Here is a 22,014-nt window from a genome sequence, read left to right on the forward strand (position 1 = left end):
TTACAACAATGCTTTATTGTTATTTCTTAGTGCTTTTAAACATTATCCCCAATGGGCTGATATGCTCTTATTTTGGAATGGATCCCACAGCTGCAGTGATTCACTTGTTCCACATCCTGGCTGAATCTACTCCACTACCAGACCCAGAATACACATGAAAAAGGATGAAGAACACAGACCAGGATAGTGTGTATTAGGCACAAAATGGATTGAAACAACGCTTTCCATTGCATACCCTAATGAACATGACTCAGGCTTTTGACAGCTTGGTCTTACCTTACCTGCACCGTTACTAGATACAGTGCCTTGCGAAAGTATTCGGCCCCCTTGAACTTTGCGACCTTTTGCCACATTTCAGGCTTCAAACATAAAGATATAAAACTGTATTTTTTTGTGAAGAATCAACAACAAGTGGGACACAATCATGAAGTGGAACGACATTTATCGGATATTTCAAACTTTTTTAACAAATCAAAAACTGAAAAATTGGGCGTGCAAAATTATTCAGCCCCCTTAAGTTAATACTTTGTAGCGCCACCTTTTGCTGCGATTACAGCTGTAAGTCGCTTGGGGTATGTCTCTATCAGTTTTGCACATCGAGAGACTGAAATTTTTCTCCCATTCCTCCTTGCAAAACAGCTCGAGCTCAGTGAGGTTGGATGGAGAGCATTTGTGAACAGCAGTTTTCAGTTCTTTCCACAGATTCTCGATTGGATTCAGGTCTGGACTTTGACTTGGCCATTCTAACACCTGGATATGTTTATTTTTGAACCATTCCATTGTAGATTTTGCTTTATGTTTTGGATCATTGTCTTGTTGGAAGACAAATCTCCGTCCCAGTCTCAGGTCTTTTGCAGACTCCATCAGGTTTTCTTCCAGAATGGTCCTGTATTTGGCTCCATCCATCTTCTCATCAATTTTAACCATCTTCCCTGTCCCTGCTGAAGAAAAGCAGGCCCAAACCATGATGCTGCCACCACCATGTTTGACAGTGGGGATGGTGTGTTCAGCTGTGTGGCTTTTACGCCAAACATAACGTTTTGCATTGTTGCCAAAAAGTTCAATTTTGGTTTCATCTGACCAGAGCACCTTCTTCCACATGTTTGGTGTGTCTCCCAGGTGGCTTGTGGCAAACTTTAAACGACACTTTTTATGGATATCTTTAAGAAATGGCTTTCTTCTTGCCACTCTTCCATAAAGGCCAGATTTGTGCAATATACGACTGATTGTTGTCCTATGGACAGAGTATCCCACCTCAGCTGTAGATCTCTGCAGTTCATCCAGAGTGATCATGGGCCTCTTGGCTGCATCTCTGATCAGTCTTCTCCTTGTATGAGCTGAAAGTTTAGAGGGACGGCCAGGTCTTGGTAGATTTGCAGTGGTCTGATACTCCTTCCATTTCAATTTTATCGCTTGCACAGTGCTCCTTGGGATGTTTAAAGCTTGGGAAATCTTTTTGTATCCAAATCCGGCTTTAAACTTCTTCACAACAGTATCTCGGACCTGCCTGGTGTGTTCCTTGTTCTTCATGATGCTCTCTGCGCTTTTAACGGACCTCTGAGACTATCACAGTGCAGGTGCATTTATACGGAGACTTGATTACACACAGGTGGATTGTATTTATCATCATTAGTCATTTAGGTCAACATTGGATCATTCAGAGATCCTCACTGAACTTCTGGAGAGAGTTTGCTGCACTGAAAGTAAAGGGGCTGAATAATTTTGCACGCCCAATTTTTCAGTTTTTGATTTGTTAAAAAAGTTTGAAATATCCAATAAATGTCGTTCCACTTCATGATTGTGTTCCACTTGTTGTTGATACTTCACAAAAAAATACAGTTTTATATCTTTATGTTTGAAGCCTGAAATGTGGCAAAAGGTCGCAAAGTTCAAGGGGGCCGAATACTTTCGCAAGGCACTGTACTATTTGTGGGGGCGGGCATGTGTCACTGCATGGAGCCTATTTAAGTTTTGTCAAGCAGCGAGTTTGTGTTCCTCATTCAGTACTGCTGCAGTTACCAGGATCTCTCTTACTCCCTCTCCGTCACATTCGGTCTCACTAGGTTATTCTGTCTCACTCCATCAGGTAAGACTCAAACTAATAATCACTATGTGGTCATTCTCTTGGCTAATAACCCTTTTCATTCTCTTGACTGATCTCAGACTGGTTTTTCTGAGTGAAATAGAACTTCTCTGTAGGTGAGAGGGTTGTTCTGTATTTCAAGAGCTACAAGATAAGGAACAGTGGCACTCTAAAGATAAAAAAACAAGAAAATAATTACTCTGAAGTTATTCTGACTGTCTTCTCTTCATCCTTGTTGGACGTCTACCACAGAGATGTGTGTCGCCAGCTGCTCCAGGTGTGTGGGTGTGTCCCTTGTTCCCATGGCATTTGTGTGCATGCTGGCCAATGGCCTGTTGCTGTTGCCAGACCTTCAGGCACGCTACCTGTTGGACGGTCACGTGACCAGAGAGGCCCGGTGGGGCACAGGCCTGTGGGCCTCTGGATTCCTGGTGAGACAACAATGCTGTGTGTGTGTGTGTGTGTGTCCTAATAAGGTCATGGCATGACAGTCATCATGACACTCAAGTCACTCATTCCTGAAAAACCCTGTTGTCCAAAAAAAGGCAGATTGTGGTTTGAGGGTGGATTGTCATGTGTCTAATATGTCTGTTGTCTGTTTTTAAGCTAAATTTAGAGTCAGTCACAGTGCTACGATTTTTTTGCAAGTTGTTTCTGCTATTGTTGACAGTAATACTGTAATAACATCAATTATTGGAGGGAAGTGAATGTGTAGCATTCTACTGAATAGGGATTCCCTGTAAAAATTATATTCTGATCATCACTGAAACATTTAAAATTTAAAATGTAATGTAAACTTGTTTTAATGGTAAATTTCATTTAGCTTTTTCTGCCTTTGTCTGTAGGTTCTTATTGGAGCTCGGGGATTTGTGATTGGCAGCTCAAGGGAAGGCTGCTGTGCGTACAGGATAGAGGTGAGGCTGTGGCCTGTTTTCATCCAAATCTGTGTACCTCAGGACCCGCATTAGCTAGGGCGAGGTTACTAATCAAACTAGTCTGGTTCACCAACCGATCCACCTCCATTACATCTTCATGTCCTCTTTGTGAGTATTTTTAATGTATGTCTTCCATGTATGTATGTGACCTGCCTCATTGGTTGTGGTGTACATCCTGAACTAATTAGAACTAGTCTGGGAGCGCTTTTTCCTTTCTATCAAATTCTCATGGGTTATTGGATAGAGACGGCGAGAGAGAGACGGAATAATTAGGAGAGTTTTTGCATTGAAGGTCAGTTGGCCAGAATCAAACCCACGCCAACTTCAGATTACATGTGCTACTACAGAGATGTGCTCTAACCACTGGCAACCACCCCAGGCCCCCTTTCTATCAAGTTGTAATAGTATGGATCTTCCGCCCTCTTGTGGCCAGATGCTGTGCCAAGTGGGGTGTTCCTGCGTGGCTCTGGCTGCTGCAGCCTTTTGCTGCCTAGTGAGCGCTACAGGACTGGTACAGGGACCACTGTGTCTGCACAACAGCACACAAGGTCTGGCCTGGGAGATGCCACTCAAACCACAGAAAAGCGGGTGAGTGTGTGTGTGTGAGGGGGGAGGGGGGTCCTGAATTGCTCAAAATCAGTTTCGAGAACCTAGGTGTGGTCTTAAGTAGAACAACAATGATCAAATTCCCACTGACACTGTGTAGTTGCACAATTACCAGTAATCATTTTCTACACTTTGCACAGCTTGTGTTCACTAGTTCTATGTGTTATGAATGTCAATTTAGGTTAACTTTGTCTTTGTAGAGATCCCATCTACCTGTTTGATAGAACATTATGGCCAGCGGCCTGCGAGGAGCCACGCAATGTTGTTCAATGGAATGTAGTGCTGTTTTCTGTTCTCATGGCAACCAGTGGATTGCAGGCCATCCTTTGTGCAGCACATACAATCAATGCTATCCTGGGCATAATATTTGGGCCAAGATTCTGCAAAAACAAGGTGAGGTGTATGAATGTGTGTGTGTGTGTGTGTGTGTGTGTGTGTGTGGCCTTTCACTCACTGTTAGTCTGAATGTGTGTTACAGGTCAGTCCAGCTTGAGGACATCATCCAGGAACCTAATTAGGAGCAGGAATGAAGGACCTCCCAAATGAAGTACTGTAGTTACTAGATCCTGATCTTAGGTCAGTTTTACATATTTCCGCCTAATGGATGAGGTCAGAATTGCAGAGATCCTGGATCTATGCTTACAGGCAGCTTCTACCACCGCTGAACATTGGTTCTGGCCACCAGTCAGCATTTCACGAACTAAGAAGCAGACTTGCACTTTAAAGAAAAAATCATAAAATAGCATGTATTTAATATGATTTTATTATGTTTTGATAAGCTAACAGAGTAAAACAGGGAGACAAAAAAGGAAGATTTAGAAGAGGATAGAGGTAGATGGGATGGGGAGAAGCTGTTTTGGAGTTTGGAGTTTTATATACCTAGATGATACCATTCAGACCGGTCTCTACACTTTGCTTGCAAGTTGGCACTCTTATTGTTGACAGTGTGTACACGTTATTATATTGCAAACATTATTTATGTGTGTGTACTGCTGAACAATTGTGAAGCTGTGATCTTATATATAGTAATTTTGTTAATTATATTAATGTCATAGTCTATTAATTTCATGAAGTGTAATCAAACCTACATCCTTAGTGGGGTGCAGGGCCAAAGAAAGTTGGTATGAAAGAAATAGAGCCCGCACACTCAAGCTCAATCACATACCTTTATTCAAATCAAAACAAATCCAGTTGTATTGTTCACATACACATGGTTAGCAGATGTTATTGTGAGTGTAGCTAAATGCTTGTGCTTATAGTTCCGACATTGCAGCAATATCTAACAAGTAATATCTAACAATTCCACAGCAAATACCTAAAACACACAAATCTAAGTTAAGGAATGGAATAAGAATATATAAATATATGGATGAGCAGTGTCAGAGCAGCATAGGCAAGATGCAATAGATAGTATAGAATACAGTGTTTACATATGAGATGAGTAATGTAAGATATGTAAACATTATTAAAGTGGCATTATTAAAGTGACTAGTGTTCCATTTATTAAAGTGGCCAATGATTTCAAGTCTGTATGTAGGCAGCAGCCTCTCTGTGCTAGTGATGGCTGTTTAACAGTCTGATGGCCTTGAGATAGAAACAGTTTTTCAGTCTTTCGGTCCCAGCTTGATGCACATGTACTGACCTAGCCTTCTGGATGGTAGCAGGATGAACAGGCAGTGGCTCGGGTGGTTGTTGTCCTTGATTATATTTTTGGCCTTCCTGTGACATCGGGTGCTGTAGGTGTCCTGGAGAGCAGGTAGTTTGCCCCCGGAGAGGAGTTGTGCAGACCCTGCTGTTGTGGGCGGTGCAGTTGCCATACCATGCGGTGATACAGCCCAACAGGATGCTCTCAATTGTGCATCTAAAAGTTTGTGAGGGTTCTAGGTGACTGGTGCTGTTGCGCCTTCTTCACCACACTGTCTGTGTGGGTGGACCATTTCAGTTTGTCGGTGATGTGTATGCCGAGGAACTTAACTTTCTACCTTCTCCACTGCTGTCCCATCGATGTGGATAGGGGTGCACCCTCTGCTGTTTCCTGAAGTCACTATCATCTCCTTTGTTTTGTTGACGTTGAGTGAGAGGTTATTTTCCTGACACCACACACACCTCCTCCCTGTAGGCTGTCTCGTCGTTGTTGGTAATCAAGCCTACTATGGTCCTCCCGAGTGGCGCAGTGGTCTAAGGCACTGCATCGCAGTGCTAGCTCTGCCACTAGAGATCACGGGTCTAGGCTCTGTCGCAGCTGGCCGTGACCAGGAGACCCATGGGGCGGCGCACAATAGGCCCAGCGTCGTCTGGGTTAGGGGAGGGCTTGGCCTGCCGGGATGTTCTTGTCCCATCGTGCTCTAGCGACTCCTGTGGCGGGCTGGGCGCATGCACGCTGACACAGTCGCCAGGTGTACGGTGTTTCCTCCGACACATTGGTGCGGCTGGCTTCTGGGTTAAGCGGGTATTGTGTCAAGAAGCAGTGCGGCTTGGCTGGGTTGTGTTTAGGAGGACGCACGGCTCTCAACCTTCGCCTCTCCCGAATGCGTACAGGAGTTGCAGTGATGAGACAAGACTACCAATTGGATACCATGAAGTTGGGTAGAAAAAAGGGTAAAAAAATAAAAAATATTCAAGCCAACTGTTGTGTCATCTGCAAACTTGATGATTGAGTTGGAGGCGTGCATGCCCACGTGGTCATGGGTGAACAGGGAGTACAGGAGGAGGCTGAGCACACACCCTTGTGGGGCCCCAGTGTTGAGGATGAGCGAAGTGGAGATGTTGTTTCCTACCTTCAACACCTGGGGGCGGCCCCTCGGGAAGTCCAGGACCCAATTGCACAGGGCGGGGTTGAGACCCAGGGCCTCAAGCTTAATAGTGAGCTTGGAGGGTATTATGGTGTTGAATGCTGAGCTATAGTCAATGAACAGCATTCTTACATAGGTATTTATCTTGTTCAGATGGGATAGGGCAGTGTGCAGTGTGATGGCGATTGCATCGTCTGTGGACCTATTGGGGCGGTAAGCAAATTGAAGTGGGTCTAGGGCAGGCCTGGGCAACTCCAGTCTTCGGGGGCCTGATTGCTGTCGCTCTTTTTCCCCAGTCCCAGCAAACAAACCTGGCTCCAATAATCACCAAATCGTGATCTTGAGTTTAGAATGCAATTAGTTTAAATCAGGTGTGTTTGCTAGGGATGGGAGAAAAGTGTAACACCAATCAAGCCTCCGAGGACTGGAATTGCCCAGGCCTGGTCTAGGGTGACAGGAAAGTGGAAGTGATATGATCCTTGACTAGTCTCTCAAAGCACTTCATGATGACAGAAGTGAGTGCTAGCCATTTAGTTCAGTTACCTTTCCATTCTTGGGTACAGGAACAAATGGTGGCCATCTTGAAGCATGTGGGGACAGCAAACTGGGATAGGGAGAGTTTAAATATCTCCGTAAACACACCAGCCAGCTGGTCTTCGCATGCTCTGAGGACGCGGCTAGGGATGCCGTCGGGACCGGCCGCCTTGTCTTACTCACGTCGGCCACGGAGAAGGAGAGCCCACAGTCCTTGGTAGCGGGTCGCGTTGGTGGCACTGTATTATCCTCAAAGCGGGCAAAGAAGGTTTTCCTTTTGTAGTCCCTGATTGTCTGTAGACCCTGCCACATACGTCTCATGTCTGACCCTTTGAATTGCGACTCTTTTTCTCTATACTGACATTTTGCTTGTTTGATTGCTTTGCGGAGTGAATAACTACACTGTTTGTATTCGGCCATATTCCCAGTCACCTTTCCATGGTTAAATAAGGTGGTTAGCCGCCATTTATCCACGGTTTCTGGTTAGGGTAGGTTTTAATAGTCACAGTGGGTACAACATCTCCTATACACTTCCTTATAAACTCACTCACCGAATCAGCGTATACGTCAATATTATTCTCTGAGGCTACCCGGAACATATCCCAGTTCGCTTGATCAAAACAATCTTGAAGCGTGGATTCCGATTGGTCAGACCAGCGTTGAATAGTCCTTAACACGGGTCCTTCCTGTTTGAGTTTCTACCTATAGGGAGGGAGAAGCAAAATGGAGTTGTGGTCAGATTTGCCGAAAGGAGGACAGGGGAGGGCCTTCTATGCATCTATGAATCCAGGTGGGTGTACCGGCTCCGACAGCGTATCTCGAGAGAGCCATGTTTCCGTGAAACAGAATATGTTACAATCCCTGAAATCTCTCTGGGAAGCAACAAACAAACAACGTTTAGATCCTGCAAGGATCTTCGTTAGGTCATTTCACCCGGATGTGTACCACATCCATATTTATAGACATATAGTACCAGCCAAAAGTTTGGACATATCTACTCATTCAAGGGTTTTTATTTATTATTACTATTTTCTACATTGTATAATATAGTGAAGACATCACAACTATGAAATAACACATATGATATCATGTAGTAACCAAAAAAGTGTTAAACAAATCAAAATATATTTAATATTTTGGATTCTTCAAAGTAGCCACCCTTTGCCTTGATGACAGTTTTGCACATTCTTTGCATTCTCTCAACCAGCTTCAACTGGAATACTTTTCCAACAGTCTTGAAGGAGTTCCCACATATGCTGAGCACTTGATGGCTGCTTTTCCTTCACTCTGCTGTCCAACTCATCCCAAACCATCTCAACCAGGTTGAGGTTGGGTTATTGTGTAGGCCAGGTCATCTGATGCAGCACTCCATCACTATCCTCGGTCAAATAGCCCATACATAGCCTAAAGGTGTGTTTTGGGTCATTGTCCTGTCGAAAAACAAATGACAGTCCAACTAAACGCAAACCAGATGGGATGGCGTAGCGCTGCAGAATGCTGCGGTAGCCATGCTGGTTAAGTGTGCCTTGAATTCTAAATAAATTACTGAAAGTGTCACCAGCAAAGCACCCCCACACCATCATACCTCCTTCTCCATGCTTCACAGTGGGAACAACACATGCGGAGATCATCCGTTCACAATACTTTGCATCTCACAAAGACACAGCGGTTGGAACCAAAAATCTCAAATTTGGACTCAGATTTCCACAGGTCTACTGTCCATTTCTCATGTTTCTTGGCCCAAGCAAGCATCTTCTTAATATTGGTGTCATTTAATAGTGGTTTCTTTGCAGCAATTCCACCATGAAGGCCTGATTCACGCAGTTTCATCTGAACAGTTGATGTGGAGATCTGTCTGTTACATGAACTCTGTGAAGCATTTATTTGGGCTGCAATTTTTGAGGCTGGTAACTAATGAACTTATCCTCTTTAGCAGAGGTAACTCTGGGTCTTCCTTTCCTGTGCCGGTACTCATGAGAGCCTGTTTCATAATAGATCTTGATGGTTTCTACGACTGCACTTTTTTCCGGATTGACTGAACTTCATGTCTTTAAGTAATGATGGACTGTCATTTCTCTTTGCTTATTTGAGCTTTTCTTGCCATAATATGGACTTGGTCTTTTACCAAATAGGTCTATCTTCTGTATACCACCTGTACCTTGTCACAACACAACTGACTCACTTTTAACAAGGCACCCCAATTAATTAAAATCCATTCCAGGTGACTACCTCATGAAGCTGGCTGAGAGAATGCCAAGAGTGTGCAAAGTTGTCATTAAGGCAAAAGGTGGCTACTTTGAAAAATCCAAAATATTAAATAAACTGCTCAAAAAAATAAAGGGAACACTAAAATAACACATCCTAGATCTGAATGAATGAAATATTCTTATTAAATACTTTTTTCTTTACATAGTTGAATGTGCTGACAACAAAATCACACAGAAATTATCAATGGAAATCAAATTTATCAACCCATGGAGGTCTGGATTTGGAGTCACACTCAAAATGAAAGTGGAAACCACACTACAGGCTGATCCAACTTTGATGTAATGTCCTTAAAACAAGTCAAAATGAGGTTCAGTAGTGTGTGTGGCCTCCACGTGCCTGTAAGACCTCCCTACAATGCCTGGGCATGCTCCTGATGAGGTGGCGGATGGTCTCCTGAGGGATCTCCTCCCAGACCTGGACAAAAGCATCCGCCAACTCCTGGACAGTCTGTGGTGCAACGTTGGTGGATGGAGCGAGACATGATATCCCAGATGTGCTCAATTGGATTCAGGTCTGGGGAACGGGCGGGCCAGTCCATAGCATCAATGCCTTCCTCTTGCAGGAACTGCTGACACACTCCAGCCACATGAGGTCTAGCATTGTCTTGCATTAGGAGGAACCCAGGGCCAACCGCACCAGCATATGGTCTCACAAGGGGTCTGAGGATCTCATCTCGGTACCTAATAGCAGTCAGGCTACCTCTGGCGAGCACATGGAGGGCTGTGCGGCCCCCCAAAGAAATGCCACCCCACACCATGACTGACCCACCGCCAAACCGGTCATGCTGGAGGATGTTGCAGGCAGCAGAACGTTCTCCACGGCGTCTCCAGACTGTCACATCTGTCACGTGTTCAATGTGAACCTGCTTTCATCTGTGAAGAGCACAGGGCGCCAGTGGCGAATTTGCCAATCTTGGTGTTCTCTGGCAAATGCCAAACGTTTTGCACGGTGTTGGGCTGTAAGCACAACCCCCACCTGTGGACGTCTGGCCCTCATACCACCCTCATGGAGTCTGTTTCTGACCGTTTGAGCAGACACATGCACATTTGTGGCCTGCTGGAGGTCATTTTGCAGGGCTCTGGCAGTGCTCCTCCTGCTCCTCCTTGCACAAAGGCGGAGGTAGCGGTCATGCTGCTGGGTTGTTGCCCTCCTACGGCCTCCTCCACGTCTCCTGATGTACTGGCCTGTCTCCTGGTAGCGCCTCCATGCTCTGGACACTACGCTGACAGACACAGCAAACCTTCTTGCCACAGCTCGCATTGATGTGCCATCCTGGATGAGCTGCACTACCTGAGCCACTTGTGTGGGTTGTAGACTCTGTCTCATGCTACCACTAGAGTGAAAGCACCGCCAGCATTCAAAAGTGACCAAAACATCAGCCAGGAAGCATAGGAACTGAGAAGTGGTCTGGTCACCACCTGCAGAACCACTCCTTTATTGGGGGTGTCTTGCTAATTGCCTATAATTTCCACTTGTTGTCTATTCCATTTGCACAACAGCATGTGAAATGTATTGTCAATCAGTGTTGCTTCCTAAGTGGACAGTTTGATTTCACAGAAGTGTGATTGACTTGGAGTTACATTGTGTTGTTTAAGTGTTCCCTTTATTTTTTTGAGCAGAGTATATTTTGATTTAACACTTTGTTGGTTACCACAGAACATGATCACATGTGTTGTTTCATACTTTTGATACCTTCACTGTCATTCTACAATGTAGAAAATAGTATCTTTATCTTTGCTTTCCTCACAATCTTAAATAAGCATGCCCTAGATAAAGCCCGTGGTTCACTCCAGACCTGACTGCCCTTGACCAGCACAAAAACATCCTGTGCCGTACGGCATTAGCATCAAATAGCCCCCTTGATATGCAGCTTTTCATGGAAGTTAGGAACCAATATACACAGGCAGTTAGGAAAGCAAAGGCTAGCTTTTTCAAACAGAAGTTTGCATCATTTAGCACAAACTGGGACACTGTAAAGTCCATGGAGAATAAGAGCACCTCCTCCCAGCTGCCCACTGCACTGAGGCTAGGAAACACTGTCACATCCGATAAATTCACAATAATTTAGAATTTCAATAGGCATTTTTCTACAGCTGACCATGCTTTCCACCTGGCCACACCTACCCTGGTCAACTTGCCCAAGCCTCCCCATTTACTCCTTCTCCCAAATCCAGATAGATGATGTTCTGAAAGAGCTGCAAAATCTGGACCCTACAAATCAGCTGGGCTAGACAATCTGGACCATCTCTTTCTAAAATTATCCGCCGGAATTGTTGCAACCCCTATTACTAGCCTGTTCAACCTCTGTTTCATATCGTCTGAAATCCCCAAAGATTGGAAAGCTGCCGCAGCCATCCCCATCTTCAAAGGGGGAGACACTCAGACCCAAACTGTTATAGACCTATATCTATCCTGCCCTGCCTTTCTAAAATCTTCGAAAGCCAAGTTAACAAAGAGATCACCAACCATTTCGAATGCCACCGTACCTTCTCCACTATGCAATCTGGTTTCCGAGCTGGTCATGGGTGCATCTCAGCCATGTTCAAGGTCCTAAACGATATAACCGCCATCGATAAAAGGCAGTACTGTGCAGTCGTCTTCATCGACCTGGCCAAGGCTTTCAACTCTCTCAATCACCGCATTCTTAGCGGCAGACTCAATAGCCTTGGCTTCTCAATTGACTTCCTCGCCAGGTTCACCATCTACGTCTCAGATAGAGTTCAGTGTGTTAAATCGGAGGGCCTGTTGTCCGGACCTCTGGCAGTCCCTATGGGGGTGCCAAAGGGTTCAATTCTCGGGCTGACTATTTTCTCTGTATATATCAATGATGTCACTTTTGCTGCTGGTGATTCTCTAATCCACCTCTTCGTAAATGCTAGTAAAACTAAGTGCATGCTCTTCAACCAATTGCTGCCTGCACCCTCCCGCCCGACTAGCATCACTACCCTGGAAGGTTCTGACTACTCTGAACGGTTCTTGAATATGTGGACAACTACAAATACCTAGGTGTCTGGTTAGACTGTAAACTCTCCTTCCAGACTCTCATTAAGCATCTCCAATCCAGTTAAATCTAATATCGGCTTCCTATTTCGCAACAAAGCCTCCTTCACTCATGCCGCCAAACATACCCTCGTAAAACTGACTATCCTACCGATCCTTGACTTCGGCGATGTCTTTTACAAAATAGCCCCCAGCACTCAGAAAACTGGATGTAGTCTATCACAGTGCCATCCGTTTTATCACCAAAGCCCCATATACTACCCACCACTGTGACCTGTATGCTCTCGTTAGCTGGCCCTCACTACATATTTGTCGCCAAACCCACTGGCTCCAGGTCATCTATAAGTCTTTGCTAGGTAAAGCTTCGCCTTATCTCAGCTCACTGGTCACCATTGCAACACCCACCCATAGCACGCGCTCCAGCAGGTATATTACACTGGTCATCCCCAAAGCCAACGGTTCTTTTGGCCGCCTTTCCTTACAGTTCTATGCTGCCAATGACTGGAACGAATTGCAAAAATCTCTAAAGCTGGAGTCATATCTACCTCTCAAACCTTAAGCCTTAGCTGTCAGAGCAGCTTACCGATCACTGTACCTGTAGACAGCCAATCTGTAAATAGCATACCCGACTACCTCATCCCCATATTATTACTTAACCTCTTGCTCTTTTGCACCCCAGTATCTCTACTTGCACATCATCTGCACATCTATCACTCCAGTATTAATGCTAAATTGTAATTATTTTCGCCTCTAGGGCCTATTTGTTACCTACCTCCCTACTCTTCTACATTTGCACACACTGTACATAGATCTTCCTATTTTTCTTTTATTTTGTGTTATTGACTGAGCATTTGTTTATGTGTAACTCTGTGTTTTTGTCGCACTGCTTTGCTTTATCTTGGCCAGGTCGCAGTTGTAAATGAGAACTTGTTCTCAACTGGCCTACCTGGTTTTAAATAAAGGTGAAAAATATATTTTTTAAATGGTCCACACACCCACACACCCACACAGCCCTCAAATCCTCAAAAAGTTCTACAGCTGCACCGTTGAGAGCATTTTGACTGGCTGCATTACTGCTTGGTATGGCAAACGCACTGCCCTCGATCACATGGCACTACAGAGGGTGGTGCGGACAGCCCAGTACATCACTGGGGCTGAGCTCCCTGCCATCCAGGACAAAGCAGACGAGACCCCTAACTAACCCCTAGTCTCCTTGAATACCGCAACACTCCAGTTGACAACTTCAAATCACCAGCCCAGCTGTTGATGAGTCGCAGACTTCGCTCATTCCTTCCCAGCACCAACCAGCATTTGCAACCTGAGGTTGTCAGCTACAAGGAAATGCATGAAAAACATGCACAGAGACAACAACAACAAAAGCGATACTACGACAGGTCAGCTAGACCACTGCCACCACTGCCACCACCATCAACGGAGAGTCAGTTAGAATCCAGGAGCATGGCCTCTGGAAGCCAGCAGTTGTCATCCAGCCAGCTGACTCAGAAAGTTCATATCACGTCCGCACCGCAGAAGGAGCGGTGTACCGTCGCAATCGTCGTCACCTACTGAACACAAAAGAACAACACACTGACGAGATGAACTGTTTCCCTGCCCTAAAAGAGATCCAGAATAAAAATGTGTTATTGAAATGCTTTGGTATTGTACTTGTTTGAATTGTTGAGATGTCATTGCTACAGTGAAAACCTGAGTTGCTGAGAAATCTTTGTTCTAACAGTATGTTGAATCATTGTTTCAAAGTCTTATGTTGGTGCAGTATAAATGGTTAATTACCTTGAGTTGGGCAGAGCATGTATTCAAAACAAACGCTTTTGAATACCAGTCTCAACGTCAACAGTGAAGAGGCGACTCCGGGATGCTGGCCTTCTAGGCAGAGTTGCAAAGAAAAAGCCATATCTCAGACTGGCCAATAAGAAGAAAAGATTAAGATGGGCAAAAGAACACAGACACTGGACAGAGAAACTACCTGGAAGGCCAGCATCCTGGAGTTGCCTCTTCACTGTTGACATTGAGACTGGTGTTTTGCGGGTACTATTTAATGAAGCTGTCAGTTGAGGACTTGTGAGGTGTCTGATTCTAAAAATAGACACTAATGTACTTGTCCTCTTGCTCAGTTGTGCACCGGGGCCTCCCACTCCTCTTTCTAATCTGGTTAGAGACAGTTTGCACTGTTCTGTGAAGATAGTAGTACACAGCGTTGTACGAGATCTTCAGTTTCTTAGCAATTTCTCGCATGGAATTGCCTTCATTTCTCGGAACAAGAATAGACTGACGAGTTTCAGAAGAAAGTTAATTGTTTCTGGCTATTTTGAGTCTGTAATCAAACCCACAAATGCTGATGCTCCAGATACTCAACTTGTCTAAAGAAGGCCAGTTTTATTGCTTCTTTAATCAGACAACAGTTTTCAGCTGTGCTAACATAATTGCAAAAGCTTTTTCTAATGATCAATTAGCCTTTTAAAATGATCAACTTGGATTAGCTAACACAACGTGCCATTGGAACACAGGAGGGATGGTTGCTGATAATGGGCCTCTGTACGCCTATTTAGATATTCCACAATGTTCAAGGGATGTACATTCAGTCCATAGTAGCCCACAACAACATCATTTGATGGACAATGTTCGTAGGCAGGTGCAATCATGTCTAATGAGGTTACAAGGTAAAACTGGAAGTTGGGCACATTATCCGCTTAATGACAGTGGGGCTAGTTAGTGACAATTGTGTGAACCTTTCTGCAGAGCTGCACATGCACAGCCTAATATGACATACAACACAAACTTCAGTGACCCGTTTTAGCTCAAGAGCACTACAACTGGCTACTACTGGCTGAAATTATGGAAAAACTACACAGAGCCTTTCAAAGCGAGTTCATAGAGTATTTAGACTGTGTTTCCTCTCAATGTCCCAAGGCAAGACCTTTACTATTGGAAATATTAACAGACACAATCCATCAGACATCAGATTGCAATAGTGTTATTATTAGCTACTAGTATCTCCATTGTTTCAGCTTTTTCTGTTTGTTATTTTTTCTGTCTTTAGTTCTGTCTGCCTTGTGTCCACTTCCTCATGCATCATGCATCACCCTCCCTCTCTCCTGCTACCTTCCGTTCTTCTCTTTGTCTTCTCTCTTTTATGTCGCTCTTCTTATCCAGACCCGGCGCAAGAACGAATCAGTTGGACGGCCTTGGATTTTTTTAAAGGGATCTCCTATGTGTGCAGGTGCTTGCACATTCACATTTTTTTTTATGATTGTAAAGACAATAGGCAGCTAGTGAGTTTCAAGTTTGGGGAAGCTTACAATTTATCTTACCATTTCTACCCATCTGCGTGACAGTTGTATTTTTAATGCGCATTTCCGTGGAACAGTTTCATTTCAATACTAATGTTTTCCTTTCTCAAAATCATTGTCACGTGGTTAATCATACCAAGTAAAATGATAAAAATCTAAAAGTTCAAATTCAACTATGGTGAGAGCACTAGCCTCTGCCACATGGATGGATACATTGATACACTATGATCCATTAATGGCTAGAGAGCAAAGAACTCAGAGATACAGGAGTAAGCCTATAACTTCCATCATCAACTAAGTAAAACGAATAGACTTAAAGCCGACATAAAAACCGTAGACAATATCCTGATGAAAAGTCTGGTTCTTTCAAACACATTAATCTCTCTCCTCTGCCTGTCTGCTTCCCTTTCTATCTGTCATGACTTGAGCTATTGCAACATTGTATCAAATAATCATTTGATCCATCTGGAAGCTGTCACTAGCGAACTTGCAACATTGTATCAATAGCTTATTCTGGGCCCTCAGAGTTTCCTGCACCAGTGAGCTTGGGACAGAAATCTGTTTTTTAAGAGGTTTCCACTGGATATATGGGATCATTAGATCGTAATATTTTGCTCTTTCACACCGAGGCTTGGTGATTGGGAGTGTTGGAAAGATTTTTAAAATACTGAGGAACTATCATTTGTAAGGGTATGCAATGGATGTTAAAAAACAGACTTCATCGACTTGTGTGAGGCAAAGAAAGTTAAGAGTTAAGACCAGTGGCAACCCGTCATTCATGGCAAAAAAATATATATAAATATATACACTGCATTCGTAAAGTATTCAGACCCCTTGACTTTTCCAACATATAGTTATGTTAGTCTTATTTTAAAAATGTATTCCATTTTTTTTAACTCATCAATCTACACACAATACCTCACAATGACAAAGCAAAAGCGTTTTTTAAAGATATTTCTTGCAGATTTCTTAAAAATAAAAATAGAAATACCTTATTTACATAAGTATTCAGACCCTTTGCTGTGAGACTTGAAATTGAGCTCAGATGCATCTTGTTTACATTGATCTTCCTTGAGATGTTTCTACAACATGATTGGAGTCCACCTGTGGTAAATTCAATTGATTGGACATGATTTGGAAAGGCGCACACCTGTCTATATAAGGTCCCACAGTGCATTTCAGAGCAAAAACCAAGCCATGAGGTTGAAGGAATCATCCGTAGAGCTCAGAGACAGGATTGTGTCGAGGCACAGATCTGGGGAAGGGTACCAACAAATGCCTGCAGCATTGAAGGTCTCCAAGAACACAGTGGCCTCCATCGTTCTTAAATGGAAGAAGTTTGGAACCACCAAGACTCTTCCAAGAGCTAGCCGCCCGGCCAAACTGAACAATCGGAGTAGAAGGGCCATAATCAGGGAGGAAACAAGATTCTCTGGTCTGATGAAACCAAGATTGAACTCTTTTTGGCCAGAACCTGGCACCATCTCTACAGTGAAGCATGGTAGTGGCAGCATTATGCTGTGGGGATATTTTTCAGCGGCAGGGACTGGGAGGATCGAGGGAACGATGAACAGAGCAAAGTACAGAAAGATCCTTGATGAAAACCTGCTCCAGAGTGCTCAGTACCTCAGACTGGGGCGAAGGCTGAACCTTCCAACAGGACAACGACACTAAGCACACAGCCAAGACAATGCAGTAGGGGCTTCGGGACAAGTCTCTGAATGTCCCTGAGGGGCCCAGCCAGAGCCCGGACTTGAACCCGATTGAACATCTCTGGAGAGACCTGAAAATAGCTGTACAGCAACGCTCCCCATCCAACCTGACAGAGCTTGAGAGGGAATAATAGGGGAAACTCCACAAATACAGTTGTGCCAAGCTTGTAGTGTCATACCCAAGAAAACTTGAGGCTGTAATCTCTGCCAAAAGGGCTTCAACAAACTGCTGATTGGTTCCAGGTTTAGCAGTGTGTTGAAATATACTTTTTATGAGAAAATGTTCAAGAATTGAAGGTGCCAACAAGTGTTATAGTCATCATAAGAATGTTTTACTGTCAAATATAAAATATCAGCTCCTCCCACGACCGGGATCGATCAAGTTCAATTTTTTTGGGCTTTGGCCCACCACCTAGTGCGCGTTGCAGGCTGGTCTCAAAGGTTTGACGTAACATAGAAAATGCAAATCCTCGGACACTCAAATTTGTAGGATATGTTATGTATGGTATGGTTACATAAGATAAAAAGGTTACTTAAAGCAAAAATGAAAGGAGGGTGGGCAGTTGGAGGTTGGTTGGTGTGGATGGTAGGTGTATGTTTTATGTGTAATGTATTGCCTAACCAATTGTGCTATTATATGTTTTTGTTCGCGTTATTTGTAACTTATTTTGTACATAATGTTTCTGCCACCGTATCATACAGCAAAAAAGAGCTTCTGGATATCAGGACAGCGATTACTCACCTCGGAATAGACAAAGATTTTTTCTTCAACAAGCAGGACGCACAGGATGTACTTCAGATACCCGACAAGGCCAAAATCCCCATCATTGGCAAGAGAAAGACACGCAGGTATAGACACGCAGGGCGGGGTGCCTTGTAAGGATCCGCCGTTGGCGAGTGGGAAATCTGCCCTTACCATCAGTACTTGCCAACGTACAATCATTGGACAATAAATTAGATGAGGTACGATCACAAATATCCTACCCACGGGACAACAAAAACTAATATCTTATGTTTCACCGAATCATGGCTGAATGACGACATGGATAACAGTCAGCTGGTGGGATATAGGCTGCACCAATATAGGCTGCCACGGTCTGTGTATATTTGTAAACAACACTTGGGGCACGAAATCTAAGGAAGTCTCTAGATTTTGCTCGCCAGAAATAGAGTATCTCATGATAAGCTGTAGACCAGACTATTTGCCAAGAGAGTTTTCATCTATATTTTTCGTGGCTGTTTATTTACCACCACAGACAGATCCTGGCACTAAGACCGCACTCAGTCAGCTGTATAAGGAAATAAGCAAACAGGAAACAGCTCACCGAGAGGCGGCACTCCTAGTGGTCGGGGACTTTAATGCAGGGAAACTTAAATCAGCGCCCTTAACCACTGTGCCACCCGGGAGGCCATCAGCTGATATATCAAAGTGCTGTACAGAAACCCAGCCTAAAACCCCAAACAGCAAGTAATGCAGGTGTAGTAGCACGGTGGCTTGGAAAAACTCCATAGAAAGGCCAAAAGAAACCTAGAGAGAAACCTAGAGAGGAACCAGGCTATGAGGGGTGGCCGGGTGGAGATTATAAAAGAACATGGCCAAGATGTTCAAATGTTCATAAATGACCAGCATGGTCAAATAATAATAATCACAGTAGTTGTCAAGGGTGCAACAAGTCAGCACCTCAGGAGTAAATGTCAGTTGCCTTTTCATAGCCAATCATTGAGAGTATCTCTACCGCTCCTGCTGTCTCTAGAGAGTTGAAAACAGAAGGTCTGGGACAGGTAGCACGTCCGGTGAACAGGTCAGGGTTCCCTAGCCGCAGGCAGAACAGTTGAAACTGGAGCAGCAGCACGGCCAGGTGGACTGGGGACAACAAGGAGTCATCATGCCAGGTAGTCCTGAGGCATGGTCCTAGGGCACAGACCTTCTTCATATCCATCCTGTTACTCTACCAGACAAGGTGAGGGCAGTTATGTAATAACTAAAGAGCACACACATACAACATGCACACAACGGGGACACGTTCGCTCATCAGTGCTAGTTTCCTTACAATGAGCAGAAATTATACACATCATGTTCAGTCTTGATAACTGAAGATTAAAACTATCCTTAAAATATGTGTTGTAGTGTGTAAAAATCAGGTACTATTTATTTTTGCTGTTTACCTCTGGGTTGACACTGAATTTGCTTTGGATTTTGCAGATTCATCCAGGGCTTCTACTTGCCAGTCCCAACGGAGCCAAGAGCATCGCAGCTCTCACCCTCCCATTCCCTCCACTAGACCAGAGTTGTTTCCCATGAATAATGCCAGTAAGTGGATTGTTCCACGAAATGTGTGCCTTTTTGATTCTCTCTGATGTTTTATGTATAAATTATGCACTAATTCAAAAGGCACCTATTTTGTGGAATGACTCAAAATTGACTACAACATTGAAACTTGTGTTGAAGATAAACAATGAATCCATTAGAATACAGAACATTATGGAAACATTGAACTATATGTATTATTGCAAGTAAAATGTCACTTTTATTTGCAGTCACAATCTTGTCTGTCAGGATCCTCTTGCGTGTGACAACCCCATAATTCCACAGTGTCAACAAAATGTTCTCCTTTCAGAACTTCAGAAGTGTGTCCTAACTAAATTGGAGATATTGGAGGAGGTGAAACGTGTTGGGAGAGCAGAGCCCCAAGACTCTTTGAGTTCCGTGTCAAGAGGATGGAGACGGAGCAAGACTTTGACCAACTAGAGAAGCAGCTCCAAAGTGTGGATGCACAGAATCTGATGGTGAAAGTGAAATTTATTTTGTAGATTTGTCAGCATTTTTCACACAACCTATAAAGCGATACAAAAAGTGATGCCTGTAGAAATTTTTTTTTTTAAGTACTCATACTGAGACAGTGGTTACTGCATAACTTCTGGTGTTTCAAACAAAGTCTCTTGACACAGATTGCAAGGTTAAGCAAAATTGGTGTTAAGGACACAAAGGACTGTGCCAACAAGGTCATATCTTCAGAATGGATGCAATAAGAAAGTCATTTTAAAGGTATCGTTAGTGATAAAAACAGTCTGCAACAAAGACAGTAAATCCAGCCTTATCTCCTCAGCAGTTTGAAAGTGTTCAATTCACAAAGTACTTCCTATGTGTGCTTGACTTTCAGGCTCTTTACCAATGGCCTGATGTCCTTGTTCAACTTCAATGGCCATCACGCAAGCGAGGATTAGGAAACACAACTGTGTACTCTGTTGTCAACAGTACCTACAAACATGTCATTATTCTGTAATATATTTTGTATTAATAACTGGGTGGTTTGAGCCCTGAAAGCTGATTGGCTAACAGCCATGGTATATTTAAGCAATAATACATGAGAGCCCATATTTGGGATTTCTGTGTTTGGCCTGGTATGGTTCTCAATTAGAGGCAGCTGTCTATCGTTGTCCCTGATAGAGAACCATACTTAGGTAGCCTGGTTTCAATTTTGAGTTGTTCTTTTCTGTGTTAGTGTTTGTGACACACGGGACTGTTTCGTTTGTTTCACTTTGTTATTTTGTGTTTTGCAGTGTTCAGTTTTACATATTAAAATGGACACTTATCACGCTGCAAATTGGTCCGATCTCTCTTACTCCTCGTCAGAAGAAGAGGACGAGCGTTACAGTGGTCCCTTTTTGAGAAGAATGGTTTTAGGCGCTTGGCAATTTTGAATGAGGTGATCATGTGACCTTAATGGCCTTTTAACCTATTGACGCGCAAGTTCTAAAAATGTATAACGGTCCGCCCAGCGTGGCATTTTCTCGAATTCAGTTTTTTTTATTTTGCAATCCTGTAGCCCTAATAAATGCTTTACCATTTTTTTTTCTTCGTTGGAGCAGACTCTATGTCATTATGCTGGTTTTGTTTAGCTTTCTGGCCTGTTATCAATTAGGCCTTATTATTACATAATTTCATCACACCACCTACTAGTCCTGCATTTAAATGCAGTCAAGCATTCTCTTGAATAATTAGCCTAGAGTTTTACAATGGCCTAAATAATAATAATAAAGGCTTTATAATTTTTTCATTAGTACAGATCAACTCTCTGGTACACCTATAATTTATTTTGTGTTGTTTACACTGTAAACGTGCTGGTTCCATCCTCTTTCTATGAGCTCAAGTCAAATGTCTTCCGTACGTCTGACATTGCCTTTGTCTCCTGAGCAGCCAGTCAGCTAAACATCTCCTTCATTTCAAGTTGAATGTTTTACTTGCGATCTCTGCATACTGACAAATATATTAGGCTACAGTGTTCAGTGTTTACCAATGAATGTGATTATAATAGTCTATTAGGGAGGCGTGAGAGAGACAAATTGCGCCATACAAACAGGGCCTTGTCTTTTCTACACTGCGCGCAAGTTTGAGCCCGGCCCTAATCAATTGTCAGCCCCTCAGAAGGACAACTTATCTTGTAAATTGCTTTTTTGTCTTTGACAGACACGGAAAAGCAAACACATTTATCCACTTCTAAATTATTACTGCACAACACAAAATAGCCACCATTGGTTAGTGATAAACCAGTGGTTTGAGCCCTGAATGCTGATTTAAGTGCCGTGGGGAACCTGTAAGACGCTCAATATCCATTAGTCTTTTCTATAACTTACTGTGTTATTATGGTGTTACAGCTGCAGTCAAGAAATGGAACAGCAAGGCCACTGACCATGATGTTCGGAGAGCTGTGGCAGACCACCTTAAACATGCTCCTGGTAGAGCCAGGGGTGGTGGCTTCCACGTCACTGTACTAG

At 43.6% G+C, this 22,014-nt stretch overlaps 1 protein-coding gene across 1 annotated transcript; it reads left to right on the plus strand.

The window, feature by feature from the left end:
• The first annotated feature begins 2,337 nt into the window (after positions 1-2,337).
• LOC139386430 (transmembrane 4 L6 family member 5) lies at positions 2,338-22,014 on the plus strand. Its single transcript, XM_071132021.1, has 7 exons — positions 2,338-2,514; positions 2,929-2,997; positions 3,452-3,606; positions 3,825-4,024; positions 19,442-19,549; positions 19,889-20,031; positions 21,895-22,014. Exons 1-7 carry the CDS (start codon positions 2,338-2,340, stop codon positions 22,012-22,014), a joined length of 972 nt encoding a protein of 323 aa, XP_070988122.1.

This window comes from Oncorhynchus clarkii, chromosome 27 (genome assembly GCF_045791955.1).
Source record: "Oncorhynchus clarkii lewisi isolate Uvic-CL-2024 chromosome 27, UVic_Ocla_1.0, whole genome shotgun sequence".
Lineage (NCBI taxonomy): Eukaryota > Metazoa > Chordata > Actinopteri > Salmoniformes > Salmonidae > Oncorhynchus > Oncorhynchus clarkii.

What these genes read in the sequence shown, in the direction of transcription:
- LOC139386430 (XM_071132021.1), top strand. Translation starts at nt 2,338, where the DNA reads ATGTGTGTCGCCAGCTGCTCCAGGTGTGTGGGTGTGTCCCTTGTTCCC. An exon ending in GCTGTGCGTACAGGATAGAG is followed by an intron (nt 2,998 to 3,451) that starts GTGAGGCTGTGG and finishes TCTTGTGGCCAG; the next exon opens with ATGCTGTGCCAAGTGGGGTG. An exon ending in GTTTCCCATGAATAATGCCA is followed by an intron (nt 19,550 to 19,888) that starts GTAAGTGGATTG and finishes ACTAAATTGGAG; the next exon opens with ATATTGGAGGAGGTGAAACG.